Source organism: Daucus carota, chromosome 7 (assembly GCF_001625215.2).
Source record: "Daucus carota subsp. sativus chromosome 7, DH1 v3.0, whole genome shotgun sequence".
Lineage (NCBI taxonomy): Eukaryota > Viridiplantae > Streptophyta > Magnoliopsida > Apiales > Apiaceae > Daucus > Daucus carota.
Genome location: NC_030387.2, coordinates 6,815,247 through 6,838,299, shown reverse-complemented (window position 1 = coordinate 6,838,299; position 23,053 = coordinate 6,815,247). Strand labels below are relative to the sequence as shown.

Sequence of the window (23,053 nt, the reverse complement as noted above, 5' to 3'; positions counted from 1 at the left end):
CAATAACAGCTGCTTTTGCAGCTCCTAATATTTCTCATTGTAGCAACAAATTTCGGTACAAAAACAGATGCATTATGCTCTGTAGTCTGGCTACTGCCAACTATAACTACTCTGCAGAACCAGAATGCTCATGATGCCATTTTAAAGCAGTTGGACCTAATTAAGTAAGCGTTTCTTGAATGTGGTAGCCTGGTACATGTTGGCTTATTATATACGAAATATAAGTAGATAGAACACTATCGGACTTACTATGAAAACTCTGTTCCAGTGTAGCTACTCCACCTAATTTACAGGAGTGGAATAACAGAGCTCAGAAATTTGATGACCTTAAAGATTCTGTTAGTATCATTCATTTGAATTAACATCCTACTGTTGTTTATGTTACTTATTTACTCAATATATACTACACTTTACAGGTAAGGATCGCGATGGTTGGGAAATATGTTGGCCTAACAGATTCCTATTTGTCTGTTGTGAAGGTACATTATTGAATTCCAAATTTGAGAACTAGATAAATGATCTCACACACTTTTAAGCAATGAGCTTGGCTAGCTTCAGGTAAGGAAGCAAATGACCAAAAGCCAACAAAAGAAACATTACTATGTGCAGTTTCTCCCCGGAAGACATGTCTAAATGCAGGGATCTAAAATTGCTTATTGCTGCCTAGCAAGTTTTAGTTGCTAAATTGGTTAATTGTTCTTGCACTCATATGTTTTGCACTTTGGCCGTTCTTATCATCACTAATGTATTTATTATTTAATGGTATACTCTATAATGTACTCACAACTACTGTATTTAATGGCAATTAATACGTGTGATACAGTAGGACAAGAGTAGTGCAGGGCTCCTTAGCGTTCATTTTACATCCATACGCACATAACCTCAAAATACTCGTGAAGTATTGTTTTCTGGAATAATACCCTATAAATCTGTCACAAATTAAAATCTGGCAGGCATTTGACTTATCTAATTTGAGAAATCGTGTTTGACCAAGTGTATTTGAAAATCAACAGTTCAAGTTACTTTATAGAACATATAATAAAGAAGTGGACGTGTTATATTCAGGACATTGTCCTTGCTTCTTATTAGTAATTATCTCCGAGTATAGGGGAATAATAAGACACAATCATTAGCTGTAACTTATATTCGTACATAAATTTGTATTTAATTACATATCATAGCATGAATTATACTGTACAGTCAGGAACCTTCTTAGCCCTCTTTGACCGTCGAACATAAAAGACGTCAAAAGGGGGTACACTAGGCTGCGTAGCAGGCTGACTAGGCTGCGTAGACGTAGCAGGCTGACTAGGCTGCGTAGACTGTGTAGACTGTGAAGAGCTGCCCAAGTCAAAAGGGGGTACCTCTTGTGTACCATGCTAAGGCCGAATCCTGTGCTGACGCTGCACAACAGGAGGAGGCTGCTCTGTACTGGTATCTGGCATCTGAGAAGTCTGCTGCTCAGGTACTGGCTGTGAAGGCAAACTTAGGCCTAGAGAAAAACTAGGCCACCAGTCACCGGCACCGGTAGTAGTAGTTGCAGCGGCAGCAGCAGCAGGGCGAGTAGAAGCCTCGGCTACAGTAGCAGTAGCTGTGGCAACAGCAGCAGAAGCATCAGCAACAGTAGCTGTAGCAGCAGTAGCAGAAGACTCTGGGCCTCGATCCTCGCCTGTACCTATATGATCCGCATGATCAGCATCATCATCCGGCTCATCAACTAATCGTCCACCGCCTCGGCCTCCATTGCCACGAGCACGGCCTCCTCTGCCACGAGCACGGCCTCTCCCGGCACCAGCACGGCCTCTCCTGCCACCAGCACGGCCTCCTCTATCACCTGCATCCTCCCCTCTCCCGTCCTGTCTAGCATCCTGCTCCTCAACTTGACGTGGATCAAACTTGTATGCATTCCGATCTCGGAGATGGTGCAGACTCTGAGTGGCTAGTTGGGACATATCCGGGAGGACGTCTGTTGTCCTGGCTGCTATAGTCTCTAGCACAACTCCCTGAAATACAACGAATACAAATGCAATATCAACTACTAGAACCCATCAAATAAAGCATGACGACTAATACAACTAATACCCCAACTACAGATAACGAAAACACACGACACATATCACAGAAAGTGCAGATATATTAGTCAAAAAATACTTACCAGGTGGGTATGCAGTGCACCCAACTGACTAATGAACCTCACAGTCCGAGGCAAGTACCAATCCATGTACTCTGGGACTGTAGCATGACCATCAATCAGGTCATCAGTCCAAATATGCTCCAGACGATGCTGCCAGTGTGTCATACTCGGTTGATGTACGACTGCATAATCCAAGACCTTCTGGCCCCTCAGCGTCATAACGTGATGCTCGTGGGAGTAGTGTGGCTGATCCGGAATACGCTGTATCATGCCAAACTGTCTAGCAACTCTGTCCGACTGATGTGGCTCGACTATGTAAACACATATCATGGGGCCGCGAAAGCGCCAGATATGACGGCCGGCTAAACAATAGTCTGGCAGTGTATCAAGAATCTCAGCATAAGGCTCCCAAATAAACTCATGTGGAGCAAGCGCATCCAATGCCGCCCGAGACGTAGTCACAGTGCTTCCATCACTCTCAACGAATGAATGTCCAACAAGCCACCTATAGACATCATAGGAATACAAAAAAACACATTAGTCAATTTAAAAAGACAATTCACAACTTGAAACGTACAAACCAGAAAAAACACAGCTACTATGTACCTGGCTCCATGTGGTCCTGGAAGCTGATGCTCCCAAAAAGCAACATCCTCTAATGGAACAGTGGTCCGAACAGGGGCAAGAGTGGGCAACCTCTCCCATGCCCATAGCTGCAGTAAGAGAAGGCATCCAGCTACCTCCTTAATACTCGCTTTGCAACCATTGCAAAGCTCCCTGTATAGACGAGCTAGAACAGCTGGACCCCATGCATAGCCTCCGAGCGCCTCCAGGTCACGAACAAAATGAACCCACGAGGAGTGTATAAGTCCACCAGAATGGTCGGTGAACAGTGACCCCCCAAACAACTGTAGCAAGTAACACCTGGCATGAAGCCTGATCTCCTCAACGCCTGCATCATCATGTAATCTCGCTGGAGTGAGACTCTCTACCCATGTGAGCCGTAGCCTCGAGTTATTGAAAGCCTCGGGTGGAGGAATCTGTCCAAATATCTCACCAACGATGGTCTCCCATCTCTGTCCAGGTGGAGGGCCTACAGGACACATAACGGGCTCTCCGTCAATGGGTAACCCGAGCAAGACACCAACATCCTGCAGTGTAATAGTACACTCTCCCATCGGCAGGTGGAATGAATGTGTCTCTGGTCGCCATCTCTCTACCAGAGCACCAAGCAAACTCCAATCAAGCTGAAGAGTGGATACCCGAGCTACCCCATAAATACCAGCTGCCTGCAGAATGGGGATCAATCGAACATCAATGTTCAAATCAGACTGGTTGGCATCACGACGCCTGAAATACTGCAAGGGCGCAGCACTAGTTCTCCAGACAGAACGAGACCTATGACTGGCCTGTAGGTGAAGAAGGCTAGGATCACGAGGTCCCTGGTCTCTAATAATAGCCTATGAACAAAAACAAGGAAATACAAAGTCAGCACATCATACTAACCTTAAAGAGAAACTAATTAAAATAAAGCAACTAGTTAATGTTGAAATGAGAACTATAATTTGGTTGAGTGTGTGTGTTTGAATATTAGTGAAACAACTCGTTAATTAACTATTTAATTAGACAAATGCACAAGTAAAGCAACTAGTTATTCTTCTTAAAAAATGTTAAATCATTAATGAACACCAATGAATCAGCAATCAGAAATATAGTCGTGATTCATAAAATCACACGAAACAATTATATCATTCCACTACTCATTCTGGAACTTAAGCAACATTATACTACACGCCTAAAACTAACAATAACTGCATTTTCTCTATTCTTCAATAACAGCTGCTTTTGCAGCTCCTAATATTTCTCATTGTAGCAACAAATTTCGGTACAAAAACAGATGCATTATGCTCTGTAGTCTGGCTACTGCCAACTATAACTACTCTGCAGAACCAGAATGCTCATGATGCCATTTTAAAGCAGTTGGACCTAATTAAGTAAGCGTTTCTTGAATGTGGTAGCCTGGTACATGTTGGCTTATTATATACGAAATATAAGTAGATAGAACACTATCGGACTTACTATGAAAACTCTGTTCCAGTGTAGCTACTCCACCTAATTTACAGGAGTGGAATAACAGAGCTCAGAAATTTGATGACCTTAAAGATTCTGTTAGTATCATTCATTTGAATTAACATCCTACTGTTGTTTATGTTACTTATTTACTCAATATATACTACACTTTACAGGTAAGGATCGCGATGGTTGGGAAATATGTTGGCCTAACAGATTCCTATTTGTCTGTTGTGAAGGTACATTATTGAATTCCAAATTTGAGAACTAGATAAATGATCTCACACACTTTTAAGCAATGAGCTTGGCTAGCTTCAGGTAAGGAAGCAAATGACCAAAAGCCAACAAAAGAAACATTACTATGTGCAGTTTCTCCCCGGAAGACATGTCTAAATGCAGGGATCTAAAATTGCTTATTGCTGCCTAGCAAGTTTTAGTTGCTAAATTGGTTAATTGTTCTTGCACTCATATGTTTTGCACTTTGGCCGTTCTTATCATCACTAATGTATTTATTATTTAATGGTATACTCTATAATGTACTCACAACTACTGTATTTAATGGCAATTAATACGTGTGATACAGTAGGACAAGAGTAGTGCAGGGCTCCTTAGCGTTCATTTTACATCCATACGCACATAACCTCAAAATACTCGTGAAGTATTGTTGTCTGGAATAATACCCTATAAATCTGTCACAAATTAAAATCTGGCAGGCATTTGACTTATCTAATTTGAGAAATCGTGTTTGACCAAGTGTATTTGAAAATCAACAGTTCAAGTTACTTTATAGAACATATAATAAAGAAGTGGACGTGTTATATTCAGAACATTGTCCTTGCTTCTTATTAGTAATTATCTCCGAGTATAGGGGAATAATAAGACACAATCATTAGCTGTAACTTATATTCGTACATAAATTTGTATTTAATTACATATCATAGCATGAATTATACTGTACAATCATATCAAAACACAGACTCTGCAAGTATTCGCCCAAATTCAGTCCATATATTAACACAGACAATTCATCGAACACATAGCAGCTATATAGGAAACTATGCAATTCGAAACAAAAATCAGATAAAAGCTGTCGGAATATAGTTACACATACCTGAAAATCCATGATTAGTTGCTTCAAATCGTTGAATCAACAGAAGTAGGTGGATTGTAGCAGTGGGTTCTCTTCCAGCTCTTGTGTTTTCACCGGATAGCAACAGCAGTATGTCCCGTTATGTTTAAAAGGGGTGTATATATATAAATAAAAGACGCTACTGCGTGTAGCGTTTTGCTCTTTAGTAAAAAAGAGTAAAACGCTACACGCTGTAGCGACTTGGTCTTATATGAAAAACGCTACTAGCTCTGCGTCTCTAATGGTTATTAGGGGCCATATTACAAAATATTGTTATTATGGGCACTTATCTTTAAAATATGGTTATTCTGGGCCTTTTTTCGAAATTTTAAAATGTTTGTTCGGGTAATTTTGACTTATTAATGACTTATGCATTATTAAAAATATAATAATAAAAGTAAAAATGATTTATGGATAATTTATGACTTATGTTTAATTTTAATCAAAAAAAATTAAGTCACCAAAAAAAATATGTCAAATTAACTTCTGACTTTAAGTCAATTTCTAATTTAATCCTAACTTTAAGTCAACTATTGACTTATTACACAAACAACATTTTTGAGCTTAAAGTTAAAAACATGTCAGATATGTCTATCTCCACCTTGCACAAACCCTATCTGTTAAATATAGGGAGGAACTGGGGACCAAAGAGAGCCCAATCCCGGCAAATTTGGCAATAATCCTGAAATTTCAACATAAAAATTTTAAAATTCTTTATATAAAATTTTTTTGGTCCCCCTGAACATTACTAAAAAAAACCAATTGGCTCACCTAAATATTAAAAAACAAAAGTTTAAAATTAAGATGTGTAAAACTATTTGTTTAAAAATTTTGCCTGGTGTAAAAATTCACCTTTCTAGCTTTTTTCTATAAAATAATATTAATTAGACTTAGATGGAACTTGTTCATTTAATTAATAAATTTTTATAGTTAATAAAATAGATATATAACAGAGTACAACAATTATTAAACGAAAATTATTTTTTAAGTAGCAAATACAGGACGCTGAAAACTTATACAACCACAATACCCAAAAACTAATACACACACTACTTACAATCTTTAAACCCCAATCAATACCAACTCATTCTCAATCTCATCGGTTAATATGGACAAGAGAAAAGAAATCACATCATATTTTCAACCAAAAAGAAGCAATCTACTTGTGAAAATGAAACACATCCTACACCTAGTGATGTCTCAATTGAAATTACTAAATATGAAGACAGTGTTGAAACTTTGATTTTTCGTGGAACTAGCAGCAACTCTGAGCAACCTCACAATTCTCAGAATATTAATGAATGTATTGATTCCAATTCGTTAATACGTGACCGTGGTTTGGATAAACAAATTGAGAATTATTATCAAAATAAAAAAGATCTAGTTAGGAGGGTGGATATTGATCTTGGTCCACATCAGTCAGTGCAAGTTTATCCCCTTTCGGGTCCAGAACATCATCCTCATATATGTTTGTGTTGATCCAAATTTGAAAAATATGTCTACTCTTGGTGATTTATGTCACGGATTGATGGGAAAAGCTAACATGTATCTATTAGTTGATAGACTATTACGGCTTGTCTTGACTCTTCTTGCATCTGCTGCAACATCTTAATGAAATTTTTCGGCTATGAAAAATGTGAAAACAAGCCTTCAAAGTCGAATGAAAGATGAATTTCTTAGAGATTACTTGTTAGTGTATATCGAAAATAAAATTGTGGAGACCATTTGTTGTTGAGTAGATCATTTGCTCATTTTAATTATTTAATGTAAGAAAGACGAGCACATCTCAAATAAATCGGTATATTTATTCTTTTATTCAATTTGGTCCCCCTCATATTAGATTTCTAGTTCCGTTCTTGTGCTAAATTATGTGTTTAATTCCATTTGTTAGTACGCTTAATTGAGTCATCATGTATGAGTCTAAGTTCTCGGATTAGAGTATTGCGTAAATTATACTTAGAGTGTGCGTTTTTATTGGTTTTTGATCTGGATCCAATTTTCCACGCATAGTTTTTGATGGTTTATTTTGTAAAATGAACGACAGTATTTCAAGTTATTGTAACTTAATTCCATTCGTATTAATGTTCTAAAATTTTTCTCCGTTCAAATTAGGTGAGGGCCATGTGTATAGACTCCACGACAAAGGTGAACTTGAAAGTTTCGAACATTACGACGGTTCAATATTATCGAAGATGAATTTAGAATATATTGAAAGTTGTGTAGAGTCTTTTTTGTTTATTCGTAAATTTAATTAACATGTAAGTAATATATTCTTTGATAATTCATTTGTTACGATGTTTTGTGGGTGAGTTAGTATATTAGCATATGGAGAAGATTTTGTAAAATGTTCTATACCGACTGTATGCACAAAATGTTTTTGCTAAATAAGTGAATTTTGGCTATTGTTCACGACGGGGATGATATCTCCGCCCCTTTAGTTGTTGTGGAGGTCAGTGTAGCAGATAAGGGGGTTTGGGTGGTGCAGGAGAGTTCGAAGGCGGATAGAAAATGGGGACGGGAATTCGAAGGTGGAAGATGATTGGGTTGGTGTAGTGTTGGGGTTGACGGAAGAAGGGTGATTGCAGCAAACCGGGGTTTTAATATGCTTGTGCTATTTTGGTATTTAAGGGCGCCTAGCACAACTTGTTATGCAACACATTATGTAACTAAATATGATTTCAAATAATAAAATTTTAAAGTTCCATTTGTGGTTATTTTAGTTGATCGGTTGCAAATATGGTTGTAATAATTGCTAATCGTGTTTTGATTTAATTTGGTTGATGAGTTGCAAATATGGTTGTATTTTTGAAAATATTTTTTACTAACAATAATTTTGAAAATATTTTTTGTACCTTGGGTATTTTGAAAAGAACCTTATTGTTTATCTTATTAGGTGGGATTCCTTTTTGTTTAGACTTTTCTGAGTAAAATTAAATTTTCACTTTCTTCACCTATTTAGATAGTATAATATTATACTGAGAAAAATCAATCACTGATTTTATTTTTCGCTTTATAATTATTTATAAGTATTGTATCTTTTATATTTATTAATTAATTTTTTCCCTTTTGTCTCTGGTACACTTTCACCTTTTCTCGATATAAGTTATATTACATAAATTTTCGAGGATATCTTGCATTTTTTTTGGGCAGATAATAATTTTTTTATGAAAATTATGTCATAAAAAATTACAATCTTTACCGGAGATGAGACATCTTGTGAAAAAAGAAAGAAAATATGTCCATCTAGCCTTTAAAACAAATCAAGGCTAACTTATATATTTAAAAATAATTACAAATTGAACTATTTCTATATGATTGGTTATCGAATCGAATTTTTAAGCTTCATTGTCAATATTTCCTCGAAATCAATTAAATTGTGTTTGCAGATATGTGATTTATTTCATTTTTTTTGAATTTTATATGAATAATTTCAGGGTCATTTCAAATTAATTCTAGAATTTATATAATATTTAAATATTTATTTAATTATTTTATAAGAATATAAGATTTTTATTGTATACAAGTCGTCAATTTTTTTTATATATTTTCATAATTTAGAATTAATTAGCTAAACTGATTTCTAATATACTGTCTATGTACTACTTATAATTATTTTGACTTTTTATATATAACATAAGGATTAGAAGAATCATATCTATTGATAATTATATATATATATATATATATATATATATATATATATATATATATCATAAAAGTTTATATTCTAAATTATTATAAATTTTTATATGATTTAAGAATTAAAATTTTGTTTTAAGTCCAATTATTAATTTTTTTTACATGTAAGTGTTAAAAATTCAAACATGAAGGATAGTTCTTTTTAATAATAACAAAAAAATGTACGCAACATTCACATATAGCGATATAAGCAAACCAAGTTAAGTCGAATTTTACTGAGTTTGAAATTTTCTTTCCCACCCGAGTCAAAGTCGATTATCTTATGGATCAAATTTTCATATTAAAATTCGAGTTTGTTAATGTGCGCGAGTACGATTTATTACTAAGGTCAATATCGAGTTCAAATTAAATCGAGCTGATTAATTTATTATTTTTCCATCTTCGTCTTCTTTAAAGTGGAATAGATTTGGCACAAAAAAAAAAGTCCAAAGTAATTTAAATAAAGATAAAATAATTATATATTTGATTGCAAAATCTAATCCAAATTTACAATAAATATGTTGAATCTAAGAGTCCAGTAATCATGTAGATCTAATTATAAGTATTTTAAATAATCTAAGATTTTCATTATACGAAAAGCCAGCAGTTAGTGTTATCTAACTAGGGATAATGCCCAATCCGTGATATACTTGAATCAGGAGTGAAGTATCGGATCTCCGGACCAGTCCGGAGTAAGACTCTCCTTCCGAGCATATTGAAACCGTCTTGACAGAAGAGGCCTGAAGACCTAAAACTTGTTACTGGGACACTGCCTTGTCTTTGAACTTATCCGGAGAAGACCTACTTCTTATACTCGAATTAGGTGTCTTGGACACCAAAAACTGCATATGGCTTCATTTATATAAATATAGGGTATGTAAGCATCTTAAACCTATAAAAAGTTGAGAGTCACAAAATAATATCTTTGATTTTAGCGACCCCTAAACACAAAACCACCACACTCCGGCAACAAAAATCACTATAGTCACGAAACTCATCTTTACCAAATCTTTTCATCAACAAAAAATGATAATAGATTAATTATTTATTGTAATTATATTTTGTGTCCTAATATGCGTAAAACATTAATATTACAAATATCAAAACAACCTAAAAAAATTAATAACTTATTGTGGTCATTTGGGTTGGCTAAAAGAAGTGATTTCTTACTTAAAATAAGGAAGTGGAGCAGAATAGAGAAATAAATTAATAATTATAAGTTATTAAAGTGTTGGAAAAAAGTAGAAATTGTAAAAAGAAAAACCTACATTTTCTACTTCCAACTTTATTTCTCACTATTTCTTAAAAATTACTACTTCTTACAGGTCAAAAAACAGAAGTAAAAAGTAGCAGCAACTCCTTTTGCCAAAAAAAGGGCGTTGTATATTTTACTGGTGGATTACTCTCAAGTCAAGTCTCCCCCCAGCTTCGAATTGCGCGCGCACTTATTTGAAAAACTCTTATCGAGATGCAAGGCCATGTGAAGTTGCGAACATCTATACCTGTATGGTTTTGACTTTTGTGTTAGCATATGGTCTGCCCAGACAGTATACAGTCCTGTAAGTACCGAACTTAAGTTGTCACATTAACACTAAGTGGGTGTTTGTTTATAGATTATAAGTCCAGCTTCTGGATTATAAGTTATGAGCACTTATTTGTACTGTTTGTGTAATAAGTCAAGAAGCACCTATAAAAAGTTAGGAATGCTAGCTTTTGTTTCAGGGTTTCTACTTATTTCCCAAACACTTTTATCACTTATAAGTCTTATCTTACTTCTAACTTCTACTCCACTTATTTATTTTAAGCAATAAACACTTATTTTAAGATTATCCAAACGGCCCCTAAATATAATTATGGATGTTTAAAGATTGTGTAATACAGCGGGAGGCCTATAATTAGGAGTGTCGAGCATCAGCTGCCTATGGGTTTGACTCACCAATCACTACTTTTGCATGGCCTCGACTGCATGCATGCTTTGTACTTATGTACGTATTTATTCAGACCTGAGTTCTTGTTGCTCTGAAAATGCATAAATGGCTGTGCATGTCTCCATACACGGGTATGCCTTTCAGTATTCACCAGTCTTCTCCACTTCCTCCCTCTTCTTTTAGATCTACTTCTTACTTATTTTCCGTGTTAAATCGACAGACATTGAAAGCAATACCACTTATACCAGTGCCTGCCAAATTTCCAGATACCCCCCGTTTCTAGGTGTTTGACTGTTTGGAGATGACCAAACTGATTGGCCATACAATAAAAGTCTTTATCTTTGCAATTACTACAGGTGGCACTGAGGATTTTACTTATTTAAAAATTAATTAATTTATAAAATAATAATTATCGATTTATAGAGGGATCTTGATATCAAATAAATATCAATTATAAAAATATAGATTTGAAAGAAAGAAGTTTACATGTCCTTTGTCAAAACAATTTTTTACTCGGTAATTATAAATGGACTTTGCCCGTGATATTATATTTAACAGTCCTAGACAGATCACTTTCACCAACAAAATATTTTGTTGATATGGCAGAGGTAGATAGCATGTTGTGATGATGGTGATGGTGGTGGTAGAAGTCGAGATGGAGGTGGAGGTGATGGTGGTGATGATAAATCGGTTGTAAATTTACTATCAGGATTATATATTCTGTTGGGAAACTTTTACCAGCAAGACAACGAAGATATCAATAATTGATTTTTCCGTTGATAATTTCATCGCAATTTTGAAGTACCAACAGAATATCATTTTCACCAACAAAATATTCTGTTGATAATAGCGGATTTTCTTGTAGTGGAAAAGAAAGACTCCCCAAGACAGATCTTCCATAAGCAACAATGCCAATGTAAGACATTAACTACGAGGGGCGGATCCAGGATCCGTCACCAACCCGGGCAACAACTAATCAAAGATCGTTCAAATATGAACTTAGAAAAGGCGTTGGTACATATATATTTCCACCTTTTTTATATTTTGTTCTTATATTACTCATTCTTCTTCTCTTTTTTTGGAAAGCAATGGTGCTTATATTACTGTATTTTTCATGTTCTTTTTTATAAATTCTTACATATATTTTAAGAAGTATAAAAAATATAATTTCATAATTTATTTTCAAATTATTAATATAATCTTTTATATATTAAATTTTAATTCATAAAAAAAATAATTGTGAAACTACATTTTATACGAACTTTTAAATGGCTGAGTGAGTGTATATTATTACTCTCACATAAAATGATATATGTCTTTTTTTTTCCTAAAGAAAATATTTGATAATCTCAATTCTTGGGTGAGTTTCATAAATTAAAACTTTTCAATAAATAATATAAAATTTGTATACTTTTATCTTTAACTTATTCAACTCGATAAAAAAATTAAAACTTGTGTGTGTGTGTATTTCCTTAAACTGTTTTGTTTCATCATATATAAGAATAAATATTTCTTATAACATGACTCATAATATTTCAATAATATGTTCTTGCACACAGACAAGATATTAATTTAAAAATAATATAAAATATGTATAGATAGATATATAATAAACAAGAAGTATATTGATATAGTTAGAAAAACACCTAAACATATTTTTTTTATTTAAAACTTTTGACTTGTGAAAGTAAATAGAAACCCGAGCAAGCTCATGAAATTAAGAATCAACCAATCAAGTTGATTTCTTTGGATTTTATCGACAAAATGAAAGAAAGTCGGGCTTCAAAAAGTCAAGCATCCGAGATAAGAACACACAAATCCCAAAATTTTAAAATATTTCAGGGGAAAAATTAGCGGGGCATTCGGGCTAGAGCCAACCCTAGCCCGTTCTTGGGTTAGCCCCCGTACATATTGCCCTTGATAATGTTATGTCTAATAGAGTTATAGGGTACAAAACTGCTAAAGTGATCTAAGAATGTTATGGAAGTCGGATGCCAGGGAATCAAGGCAATTAAGAAAGATAGGAAGACCATACTCACACAGAGTCTGAGCACTTTGAATCAAAGTCTAATGAGTCATTGACAGACTTGTAACATATTTCTAAAATTGCTGAATAATCTATCATTGGTTGACAAGGAGTATGATCTTGAAGACTCCAATCTGAAGATCCTATCAACAATACCTGAGAAATAGGATCTAAAGTTCACCACCATCAAAGACAATTATGAACTCGATGACATGTCTCTTGATGAAAGTTACGGAATGCTCAAGACACATTATCACATAAACAAAGATATATGTTTACATAACATAACAACACAGACACGAGTATCTTGCAACCTAGCAGCTATTGCGAACATCATAATTTTTGAGACAGTTTTGTAATAATTTTTATATAGAAATCAATAAAAGAAAAGAGCTGTTTGATCTTTCATATTTTTGTGTTCATTGTTTTACGTTAAGTCGAAATTATTGTACAACTGTATTTAACCCCTTCTACATATGATTATTACTTGGACAACACTACACATATTTGAGAATGATAAATAGAAGATATCATCATTCACAAAAGATAATCATATATGTGTGTGTAACTTTATTACTGGACATATAATATCGGCACAAAAAATATATTAATAATATCTTGAGGAACAATATTGTAATATGCTTAATTAAAATTAATCGATAAGGACAGTTATCCAGAGACATAACCATATTAAGATTAAGCAATAGAATTTTTACTTAGCGAGATAAAAATTAATTTGGAACTTACTGTCAAAGTCATACCATCAATATATTCATGTTCAAGAACTCGTTAATTTACATACATAATATAAAGAATACTAACCAACTTAAGTTGTATATAATCAAGAGAGTATTTTTGAAATATTTAAAATCTTTCGATTTTAATGAAAATCAATATGAGAAATGCAAAACTAGCATAACTTACACACGATTAGAATAAATAACAATATAAAAATGAAAAAATATGGTGAAGGGAGGCATACCATAAAATCTTACGATTTAACGATTAATTCTTTGAAATTCAGTATTTCGGCCTCTACTTGAAGAAAAATCTTAGAACATGATAATGATATTGATAATGATAATGATAAGGTTCTCCAATATTGGAAGAATAACTATCACTTCGTGCAATATAAGTCATCAAAATTATTTCAAAACATGATCCTCTTCAATATAAAAAGAACCAATATATGCACAAAGCGGAAGACCGAATCATTAACATATGAACAAAATGAAAAAACGAGTCGTGCTAATAATGTGTTATACAATAAAATATATAATATAAGTTAGAGATTTTGAGAGTGAAAATGAAGAGGTCAGGATATCTTTAATATTTCATGTGCCGATCAAATTTATATAAAATGATCTTTATACAAGAATACAAATGTGAGTAAGAAACAAAATCGAAAATCTACATATTGAAAAGTCAAATGTCTAATTAGTACAAATTTAAAAGCCATATATGTAAATATAATATTTACAATAGAAATATTATTAATTGAAATTTAATAAATGTTTTAGGATATAGCCGGAGAAGCAATTAGTATCGTATATTTTTCATAAACAAAATCTATGTAATGAATGTGAGTTGGTCTTGTTAAAAAATCGTAACTTACAAAAACTCTCAAACCCTCTCTTCCTTTTTCCTTTTCTAGCCACCGTCGGAGTTACCATCGATATTCACTGATGAAAAACTCCGAATCAGTTAATTTCTCTTGATATGTTCTTGTTTTCAATAATTCTCCGCAGCGGATCTGTACTTGGATATTAGATCTGCTCGATTTTCAAGATTTTGATTTGGTGATGAATCAATGGGAATGAGTCAATGACGAGTTGGCGACTGCGCTCAGTTTTAGCCATGTCCGGTATCTACATATATTTATATTCGGTAAGGTAAGGATCGTGTGAATTGACTCCACGACAATGGTATGAGTTCAAAATCTTTGTTCTTATAGTTTTTAAATGTATTTGTCTTGTGTCCTTTGTCATTGGTTGTATATTTCGTAATTGAATTTTGTGCTTCGTTTATTACTAGATTTATAAGACTTTATATCGTTAATTGTGTTTTGGACATGTTGTAACTTTAGTTTGAATTATTGTGTTCCTTTTGAGGGAGTGCCATGATTGATGGCTTCTTGATCGTATATTGTGATTTTGGTTGTCGTTATTTTAACGATTGTGTCATTTTAGATGACTTTGTTTTGGTGTCTAACATAATCTTTCATGCTTGTTTCTTTCTTTCTTCCTCGTTTTTTCCTCTCCTGTTTATTTTCCTTCTTTCCGCGGATTTTGTCTTTCATTTGAGTTTTCTTCTCAGTCATTAAAGTTTTGAATAAATTTCCGAGGCCATCTCTGCATGACCTTCGATTAGTCATAGACTTTCTTGAATGAAAGTTCTCCTTTCTTCTTAGTTCCGCGGATTTCGTTTTTCTTTCGAGAGTTTTTTTTTCAGGCATCATAAATTTTTATCTAATTTCTTGTGGGGTTTTTTGACTTGCCCTTTGGTTAGATGAAATTTTTATGTATGAAAAAAGCTCTTCTGATTTTTTCGGTATTGCGTTTCGGTACAATTCACTGACGTGAAAGTATTATAAAAAAAAAAAAAAAAAAATCTATGCAACGAAACAAAAACGGAATTCGATACGGGGAAAAGAGGATCCAGAGATAAAGAGTATCCCGCCTCACCCACGCCTACCCAATCAAATCCATTCTCTGTATTTTCCCTCTTCTCTTCACTCTCACATACTTCTTATCTATCCTTTCTTCCATTCATCCATCCATTCCCTCAACTCACACTCCCCAATCCAATACTTTTACTCCCTTCCAACTCCTCCGTACAATCCATTTCAATTTATACATACATTTCTTTTAAATGGCCACCCACACTCTGCAATCCCTCCACCACCACTCCTCCATCCGGCCGCGCGTGGACCCACGCGCCCCCACCCCCACCTCATTCCCCGCCACTCTATTCCTCCAAACAAACAACCCCGTCATCTCCATTTCCTCAAATTCCATCTCCACAACCCCTTTCCCCTCCTCCGCCGCCACCTCTGTTTCGGAAACCTCAACCACAAACACCTTCGAGACCCTCGAAACCCACCTCAAAAACCAAGATTTCCGGCAAGCAGACGAGGAGACGCGCCGCCTGATCATCGAACTCGCCGGCGACGCCGCCATCAAGCGAGGCTACGTCTTCTTCTCTGAAGTTCAGTTCATCCCCGCCGCTGATTTAAAAACCATAGACTCTCTATGGAAACAACACAGCAACAACAAGTTCGGATACAGTGTGCAAAAAAAGATATGGCGGAAATGCAGCAAGGATTTCACAAAGTTCTTCATCAAAGTTGGGTGGATGAAGCTTCTAGATACAGAAGTTGTGCAGTATAATTATAAGGCTTTTCCTAATGAGTTTATGTGGGAAATGACTGATGATTCACCGCCTGAAGGACATTTACCATTGACGAATGCTCTGAGAGGTACCCAGTTGCTGAATTATATTTTTATTCATCCGGCTTTCGAAACCGGCGATGAGAGTGATGATGAAGGTGATGATTTTGGTGGCAGTGGTGCTGGGGTTTTTACAAAGCCTTTGAGTAATACTACAGGGTTTAAGACGGATTATAGCTTCTGATTCTAATGTATTTTTTCCCTTTTTTGAAGTGTACTAATGTAATAATTTATGTTTGTGAGATTGAGTACTTGATTTTAATAACATGTAAGTCATATATTTGTGGAATTATCATAAATTTAATATCAAATGGTTATCTTCGATGTATTTGGTGCCCAAAGATTTGATTCCCACAGTTAAAATGGTTATGTTCCATGTATTTGGTGCCCAAAGATTTGATTCCCACAGTTAAAATGGTTATGTTCCATGTATTTGGTGTCCCGACATAGATATACATTTAAGAAGTCGAAACAATTTTAACTACCATATGTGTCGATGTAAATTTCAGAAGTCGAAACAATTTTAACTACATTCTGTGTCGGGGCCATTTGAAACCAGACATGAATCGTAAATGTTAGGGGCCATTTGAAAGCGGACATGATCACATGAATCGTAAATGTTAGCAGCAACCCACGAGGCATTTATTCCATCCAGTGGTGTTAGCTTCCAGCCAAGTAAGCTAATGGTCCAACTATGCCAGCATTGATATATGTTGCAGGCTCTGAGTGGCTATAGTCGGTTCGATCATCGGGGAAGTTATCGTTCTTGTCTGGGCCTCCGACTATTGCTCCGATCAGGGTGTTGGGGTTCGGGTTTGATGTGTAATAAAATCGCTGAAAGCCCTCCTGGCAAGGGATGGGCTGAGGATTAGCTTTCAATGAGGGGATGGATGATCCTCTGTGGTGTATTCTCTTTGGATACTTTGTACCATAGCCTACCATGTAGGACATCTTCAATGGATTATCCCCTAGTATGTAATCCACCTATGTTGCAGTTACAAAGGATTGCGTATTAGTTACAAATAATAATACACTCTGGGAAGCCAAAGCATAAACATTCAGTCAATTTTAAATTCAACTATAGTTTTACCTGCTTCTTTGCGAGGATTCGGAGGGTTGCTGAAGTAACTTGTAAATTCCCACATTTAAAATTTTGCTTTGATGCAGCCATGTACTTGGCGTAAATCGTGATCAAGGAGGTGATAGATGTTACATACTGAAGATTACTAGCACTCAATTTGAACATTAGCCCCCCTGCAGCACAGGTAAACTCATTACATTAAGCAAAATACCCAGGGCTTACTTCTGCAGCTACACACTAATCATTTTCAGGAACATATCGCGTACCTGGTGTGTATTGTGTACTTGAGTAAGGGGAGTCTGGCAGAATTTTACAGAGGAAGTCCTCTGCTTTCTGTCTGTAGGGCTCGAAAGCTTTGTCATTGTCTACCAAAGCCCTCTGTTGGATAACAAAGCATGGACTATATGAAGTTTCAAGTAGTAGATTGACATGTTTTAACAAGAAGATTGGTAATAATTGATCAGTTTGGTAATTTATTTTACCCTGGATAAAAGAACATAAGCACCAGCAAACTTGTTATCCCAGCTGAAAATGTCGGGTGGATTACTTGCTCCAAGTGACTTGATGGGATTTAAGTAGGCAGCATCATTTGTAGCTCTATACAGCCATGTAGCTCCCCACAACAATTCATCCTGCACAGAAAAATTTCGACTCTTTAGACTTCAAAATTTTAATGTATTAAAATGCCTAGAAAATAAAAATATACCTGATATCCAGAGTAAGAGCAATAGAATGGGCAAACAGCAGAACCAAGTGAATCACTATAAGACCCTTTGTACTGAAGTGCAAAGTTGAAAACATTCTTGGCTGTTTTCAAGAGTAATCTTGAGTAGACTGGATCGACTTTACGGAAAACCATGGAAGCCGAGGCCAATGCAGCTGCTGTTTCTGCTGCCACGTCCGAGCCTGGGTTGCGAGAGGACACAAAATAAACACTCCGGACAGTATCCATGTCTTCGGGCCTCTCCCAACACTTATGGTCTGCATTAGGATCTCCCACACCAACAAACAGCTTGCCTGGTTCGGCCCTGGCACATTTTAGAAGATAATCGGTTGCCCAACGGATCGCTTCTCTTGCTTTTGGCAGCTGTCCTCCCATTCTCTTGCCATGCTCAAGGGCGTTCCATGATAGCATTGTTGTGGTGTAGGCCATTGGGAGGTTGAATTTTACGTTGTCCCCCGCGTCATAGTACCCGCCACTTAAATCCACCTGTCATTTACAATTGATACCAGTTTTAGATAAACCAAAAACAGGACAATCTGAAATAAGGTAGGTTCATTTTGTAGTACAAAACAGTCCAAATCACAGGGTGACTGCTTAATATATGTCAGAAATTATAAATCCTTATAGACGAATGTGTTCCATGTGTGGACAAATTCTTCTAATAATCCCTGCATATCCAGACTATCGCTAAGAGACACGCTTATCTTCTGAATCCGTCTAGCCCTTTCTAAAACATGGACGAGTGTGATGGGGTCGGCTATTTGAATAAACATATACCCCCTCGGTCCCCGTCCCACCCAAATGTTTACGTTTGGCTAAGGCACGGAAGTTAAGAAATAAGTAATGTATGAATGGAAAAGTAAGAAAAAGTGAACATAGCGTTGGGACGGTTGATATTTTATGTATAAAGTAGGTGCAATAGAGAAAAATAGTTGGCATAGTTAATTTTTATATTACAGAGTCTTACTATATTTGGTAAGTTTTGAAATGTAAAGAATTGTATTAAACATCTCAAAAACGAAAGTGTAAAAAATTGATTGGGACGGACAGAGTATTAATTAATAGCCGATTATTTGATACTGTTTTCTGATACTTATGGTCTGTGATGCTCCTGTTTTGGTTTTGAGTAGTTTGGATGTTTGTGAATATAAGTGGAACCAACTTAATTATGTGAGATTTGCTGCATTTATGTAATGTATACAATGATTAGTATATCAGTGGCAACAATATATGGGTGAGTCTATGGAGCTGGGTGTGAGTGTGACTCCGTTTTGATTGTTAGTCTCTTCTCTAATTCGATGGTAATACTTGAGTGTGTGTTGTGGTGATACAGATATTTTCTGTCTATTCCACTAGCAGCAGAGCTGTAGTTTGTGCCTTAAACTAAATTTACATTTTAGTAACAGAACAAAGTACATACATGAGCTAGCTGACCATCAGAAACCCCGGAACTGGAACGCCACAGGACTTGCTGCGAAGCTGGGAGGCGCCCAGACCTCTGTCCTTGGAAGAACAAAATGGATTTCGCAAGAGCATCCCTGTAATTAGGATTGCCATCGACCCCGAAGCAATAAATGGCGATTGAAGAAAAAATTATTAGTAAAAAAGAATGGTTTGACAACTTCATACTTACTACTGGGGAGTTAGGACAGGAGGAATGGAATAGAATGTAGTTTGAGTAAGAATTTTGGTGCTTATATAGGCTCCCAATGCCAATAGCCATACACAAATGTAGGCTAGTTTTCAGTCAAGATTCCAATATTTTACATACAATCATCACAAAGTAGAAGTTTGAGTATCAAGTTAGGTGTTGGCTATGTTTCTAAGTTTGAGTGAGCCTCCTTTGAGTATATGAGTTATCAATATTATCTTGAGAAAGACTCTGCAATTGATACATTATATGCATGAATGAAGAACAGGTGATCATGCATGTTAAAAGGTAGGAGTAAGGGATCTCCGTGGATCACAAACCAAAGTGTATTCATTTACTAGTGGGTTAAATTTGGATTTGGTTTACGAATAATCATCTATCGAGTCACACCGACTCCTTGCATGCATATCTGTGTATTAGATTTGGATTTAGAAAAAAAATCAAATAAAATGTTTAATAATTTTAAAAATTGGTTGTAATCTTTTAAAATCTAATATTATTTGCATCAAAGAAAAATATTATGGACTTCAAATTTGTTTTAAAAAAGGATCCTCAAATTATATGTGTCATGATTGAAGATTATGATAACAATAATTTCGATCATATATTTACACTAATCTCGTCAATTAATATGTGTCATTTTAATCGGTTTTATCTCCATATGTTATTCAGATTTTGTGATATTCTATTTAAAATATTTATCTATTTTGAAATTTATAAACTGAATTGAAATGAATGTTTTGGATATTCCTTTATTTCAGAATTTATCACCACGTACTATATCATATTTTGGGCCGGTGATAAATTTTTACGATTAAATTTTTTATAATATATAAATTATACTTTGTTCTTTTCTTTTTTTTGACGAACAAATTTACTAGGACGAAATAACAAGACAAGTATTCTTGAAACCCAACCGGGACAAAATCTCGAACTATCAACTACAATCTAATTGTGAAACAAAGAACGAACTAAATAAATAGTCGTTTTATTTTCAAATCGTTTAACACATAAAATGTGCATATTCTTTAATCTAAATTGTATTATAATGATATCTCAAGCAATGTAATCTACATTATTTATGAAACCAGTTGCATCACAATTGAACTTCACATAGGCATCATTGTTCCAAAATTAATGCGAGTCTTGTAAATTTCCCAAAATATCATATAAATTCTTCTCAGAATGATAGTCGAAACACGTATCATGACATACAAAAATAATAAAAACATAACACACTAATAACCTGAGGGGTAATCTTTCTATAGACTTTTATATGTTTTTAGAGGTTGAACAAATACACTCATTCATAAGAGATTGACCAAATTATAAATAACAAATGAGGATGGTTGGGTGCGACTCCAGATCTTAACTATTTTTTTTTTTAATATATCAACTCACTTTTAACTACGGATTTTTGATGATCGCAGTTGTCTTTGTGTCGGTAAGAATTTTCGATTGAAAATCCAAATTGCACAAGCTTTGGTCATCAAAAGTCCGATGAGCTATGTTAACACAGAAGGTTTATATTTACCTGATTTGTACTATTCTGTTTACAAACTTTTTATTATATTATATCGAAAAGGTTTTTGCTTACGTTTAGATAAAACTAAGAATAACAACAAGTATTAATCAATTGCGAGTTGTTGGCGATTATTTTCTGCCCAGGAAGTTCGTCCAGAGAAGTAGCGGTAGCTTCAGAAGTAGACAAGATTCTTACTTAGAGTGGATTATGTTTGACTAAACGCCATTCTGATATTCTGACCCCAAAAAGTAGAACTTCTTTCTAATATAATTCCCGGAGAAGATCACGCATGAAATCAAGAAAAATATACGGAACAATCGTCATCCCCCTTCATTATTACAGGGGCGGGTCTAGGAAGAGGTACGGGGACACGTGCCCCGCTAAATTTTTTTTTTTTTTCACTTTTTCACCATTTTAAATTTTACAAAATTATAGAAGTGCCCCCCAAAATTTGAAAATATATAGGTTTTTTTCGAAAATTTGTTTGGTGTTCCTCTAAGATTTTGGGTCTAGATCCGCCCCTGAATATTACAGAACATTTTATTACATTTATATAAGACTAGCTTATAGCCCGTGCAGGGCACGGGAGCTTTTTAATTATTTATCAACTTTTTAAATATATTTTAAATGGTGTGAAAAAATTAATTTATAAATAATAAATTAAAATTGTATATATCATGCCAAAGTATTAAATTCTTTCTATCAAATTTTAAACCAACTCCTATTAGATTATATTTATAAATATATTTTATATTAGAATTATTATAATGTCATTTAAATATTTTTTTAAAAATTTTTATGGTTCGAGATTAAAATTGATGAACACAATTTGTTTTGAATTAAGAAGATGAATCATAAACGTGCAATAAGATGGTAGAATTTGTTTTGAATTAAGTAATTTTTTTTGTATTTGTTCCTCACATAAATCGGGCTTATTAATTTTGAAATATATTAGGTAAAAATAATTTTGTGACTGTGCGATTTATATGATTTTACAAATAAAATTGGTAGAAAATATTTATTTTGGATCAAAAAAAATCATAAACACGTGAAATACTGAATTTGTTTTGGATTCAGAAAAGGATTTATAAACATGCAAGTAGATATCAGTTGTCTTATGGAACAAAAGTTAATTTTGTTCTAATCCAACGGTGCTTATTTGTTCAATATACGATCCGATGGATAAAAATAATCTTGTGACGGTGTGATTTATACGATTCCACAATTAAAATTTGTAGGAAATATTTATTTTGAATTAAAAAAAACCAAAAACACATGAAAGACATAATTTGTTTTGAATTCAAAAAAGGAATTATAAACATGCAAGTAGATGTCAGTTTCCTTATAGAACAGAATTTAATTTTGTTCTAATCTAACGGTGCTTATTTGTTCAATATACGATCCAACGGATGATAAGCTTTTGGACCACAGGACCATGCGACCAAATTATCTCCCTTATGCTTATTATATATAAGTATATAATGCGCTATCATATTTACATCTTGGAAAAATTTTCCAAACCGGTAAAAAATATATCACTTTTTAGTTCATCTTATCCTCTGTCGTCTCAGGTCGTGGGTTCGACCCTGGCTCATATCGAAAATATTTTAGAAAAAAAAATTGATTAGTGAGCCATATTTGTAAGGAAAAAAAAATTG

The 23,053-nt window shown here is 34.5% G+C and overlaps 3 protein-coding genes and 2 long non-coding RNA genes across 5 annotated transcripts; 3 read left to right on the top strand and 2 right to left on the bottom strand.

Annotated features, from left to right (window-relative positions):
- Positions 1-111: 111 nt before the first annotated feature.
- LOC108195763 (uncharacterized) lies at positions 112-488 on the top strand. The gene is made up of 3 exons (XR_001801602.2): positions 112-164; positions 269-338; positions 417-488. It is a non-coding gene; the product is annotated as an uncharacterized LOC108195763 (long non-coding RNA).
- An 891-nt stretch (positions 489-1,379) lies between these two features.
- On the bottom strand, positions 1,380-5,394 carry LOC135147871 (serine/threonine-protein phosphatase 7 long form homolog). Its single transcript, XM_064081902.1, has 4 exons — positions 5,316-5,394; positions 2,741-3,594; positions 2,156-2,639; positions 1,380-2,003 (listed from the first exon to the last, which is right to left on the bottom strand). The coding sequence occupies exons 1-4, from the start codon at positions 5,325-5,327 to the stop codon at positions 1,380-1,382; spliced, it is 1,974 nt and encodes a 657-aa protein (XP_063937972.1). The 5' UTR covers positions 5,328-5,394.
- On the top strand, positions 4,075-4,452 carry LOC108195761 (uncharacterized). The gene is made up of 3 exons (XR_001801601.2): positions 4,075-4,128; positions 4,233-4,302; positions 4,381-4,452. It is a non-coding gene; the product is annotated as an uncharacterized LOC108195761 (long non-coding RNA).
- Positions 5,395-15,657: 10,263 nt separating the features above from the next.
- LOC108193610 (tetrapyrrole-binding protein, chloroplastic) lies at positions 15,658-16,742 on the top strand. The gene has a single exon (XM_017360335.2). It carries the CDS (start codon positions 15,837-15,839, stop codon positions 16,596-16,598), a length of 762 nt encoding a protein of 253 aa, XP_017215824.1. The 5' UTR covers positions 15,658-15,836; the 3' UTR covers positions 16,599-16,742.
- A 15-nt stretch (positions 16,743-16,757) lies between these two features.
- On the bottom strand, positions 16,758-19,868 carry LOC108193609 (endoglucanase 9). The gene is made up of 6 exons (XM_017360334.2): positions 19,640-19,868; positions 18,202-18,705; positions 17,978-18,127; positions 17,762-17,873; positions 17,505-17,668; positions 16,758-17,398 (listed from the first exon to the last, which is right to left on the bottom strand). The coding sequence occupies exons 1-6, from the start codon at positions 19,844-19,846 to the stop codon at positions 17,075-17,077; spliced, it is 1,461 nt and encodes a 486-aa protein (XP_017215823.2). The 5' UTR covers positions 19,847-19,868; the 3' UTR covers positions 16,758-17,074.
- Between the last annotated feature and the right edge of the window lie 3,185 nt (positions 19,869-23,053).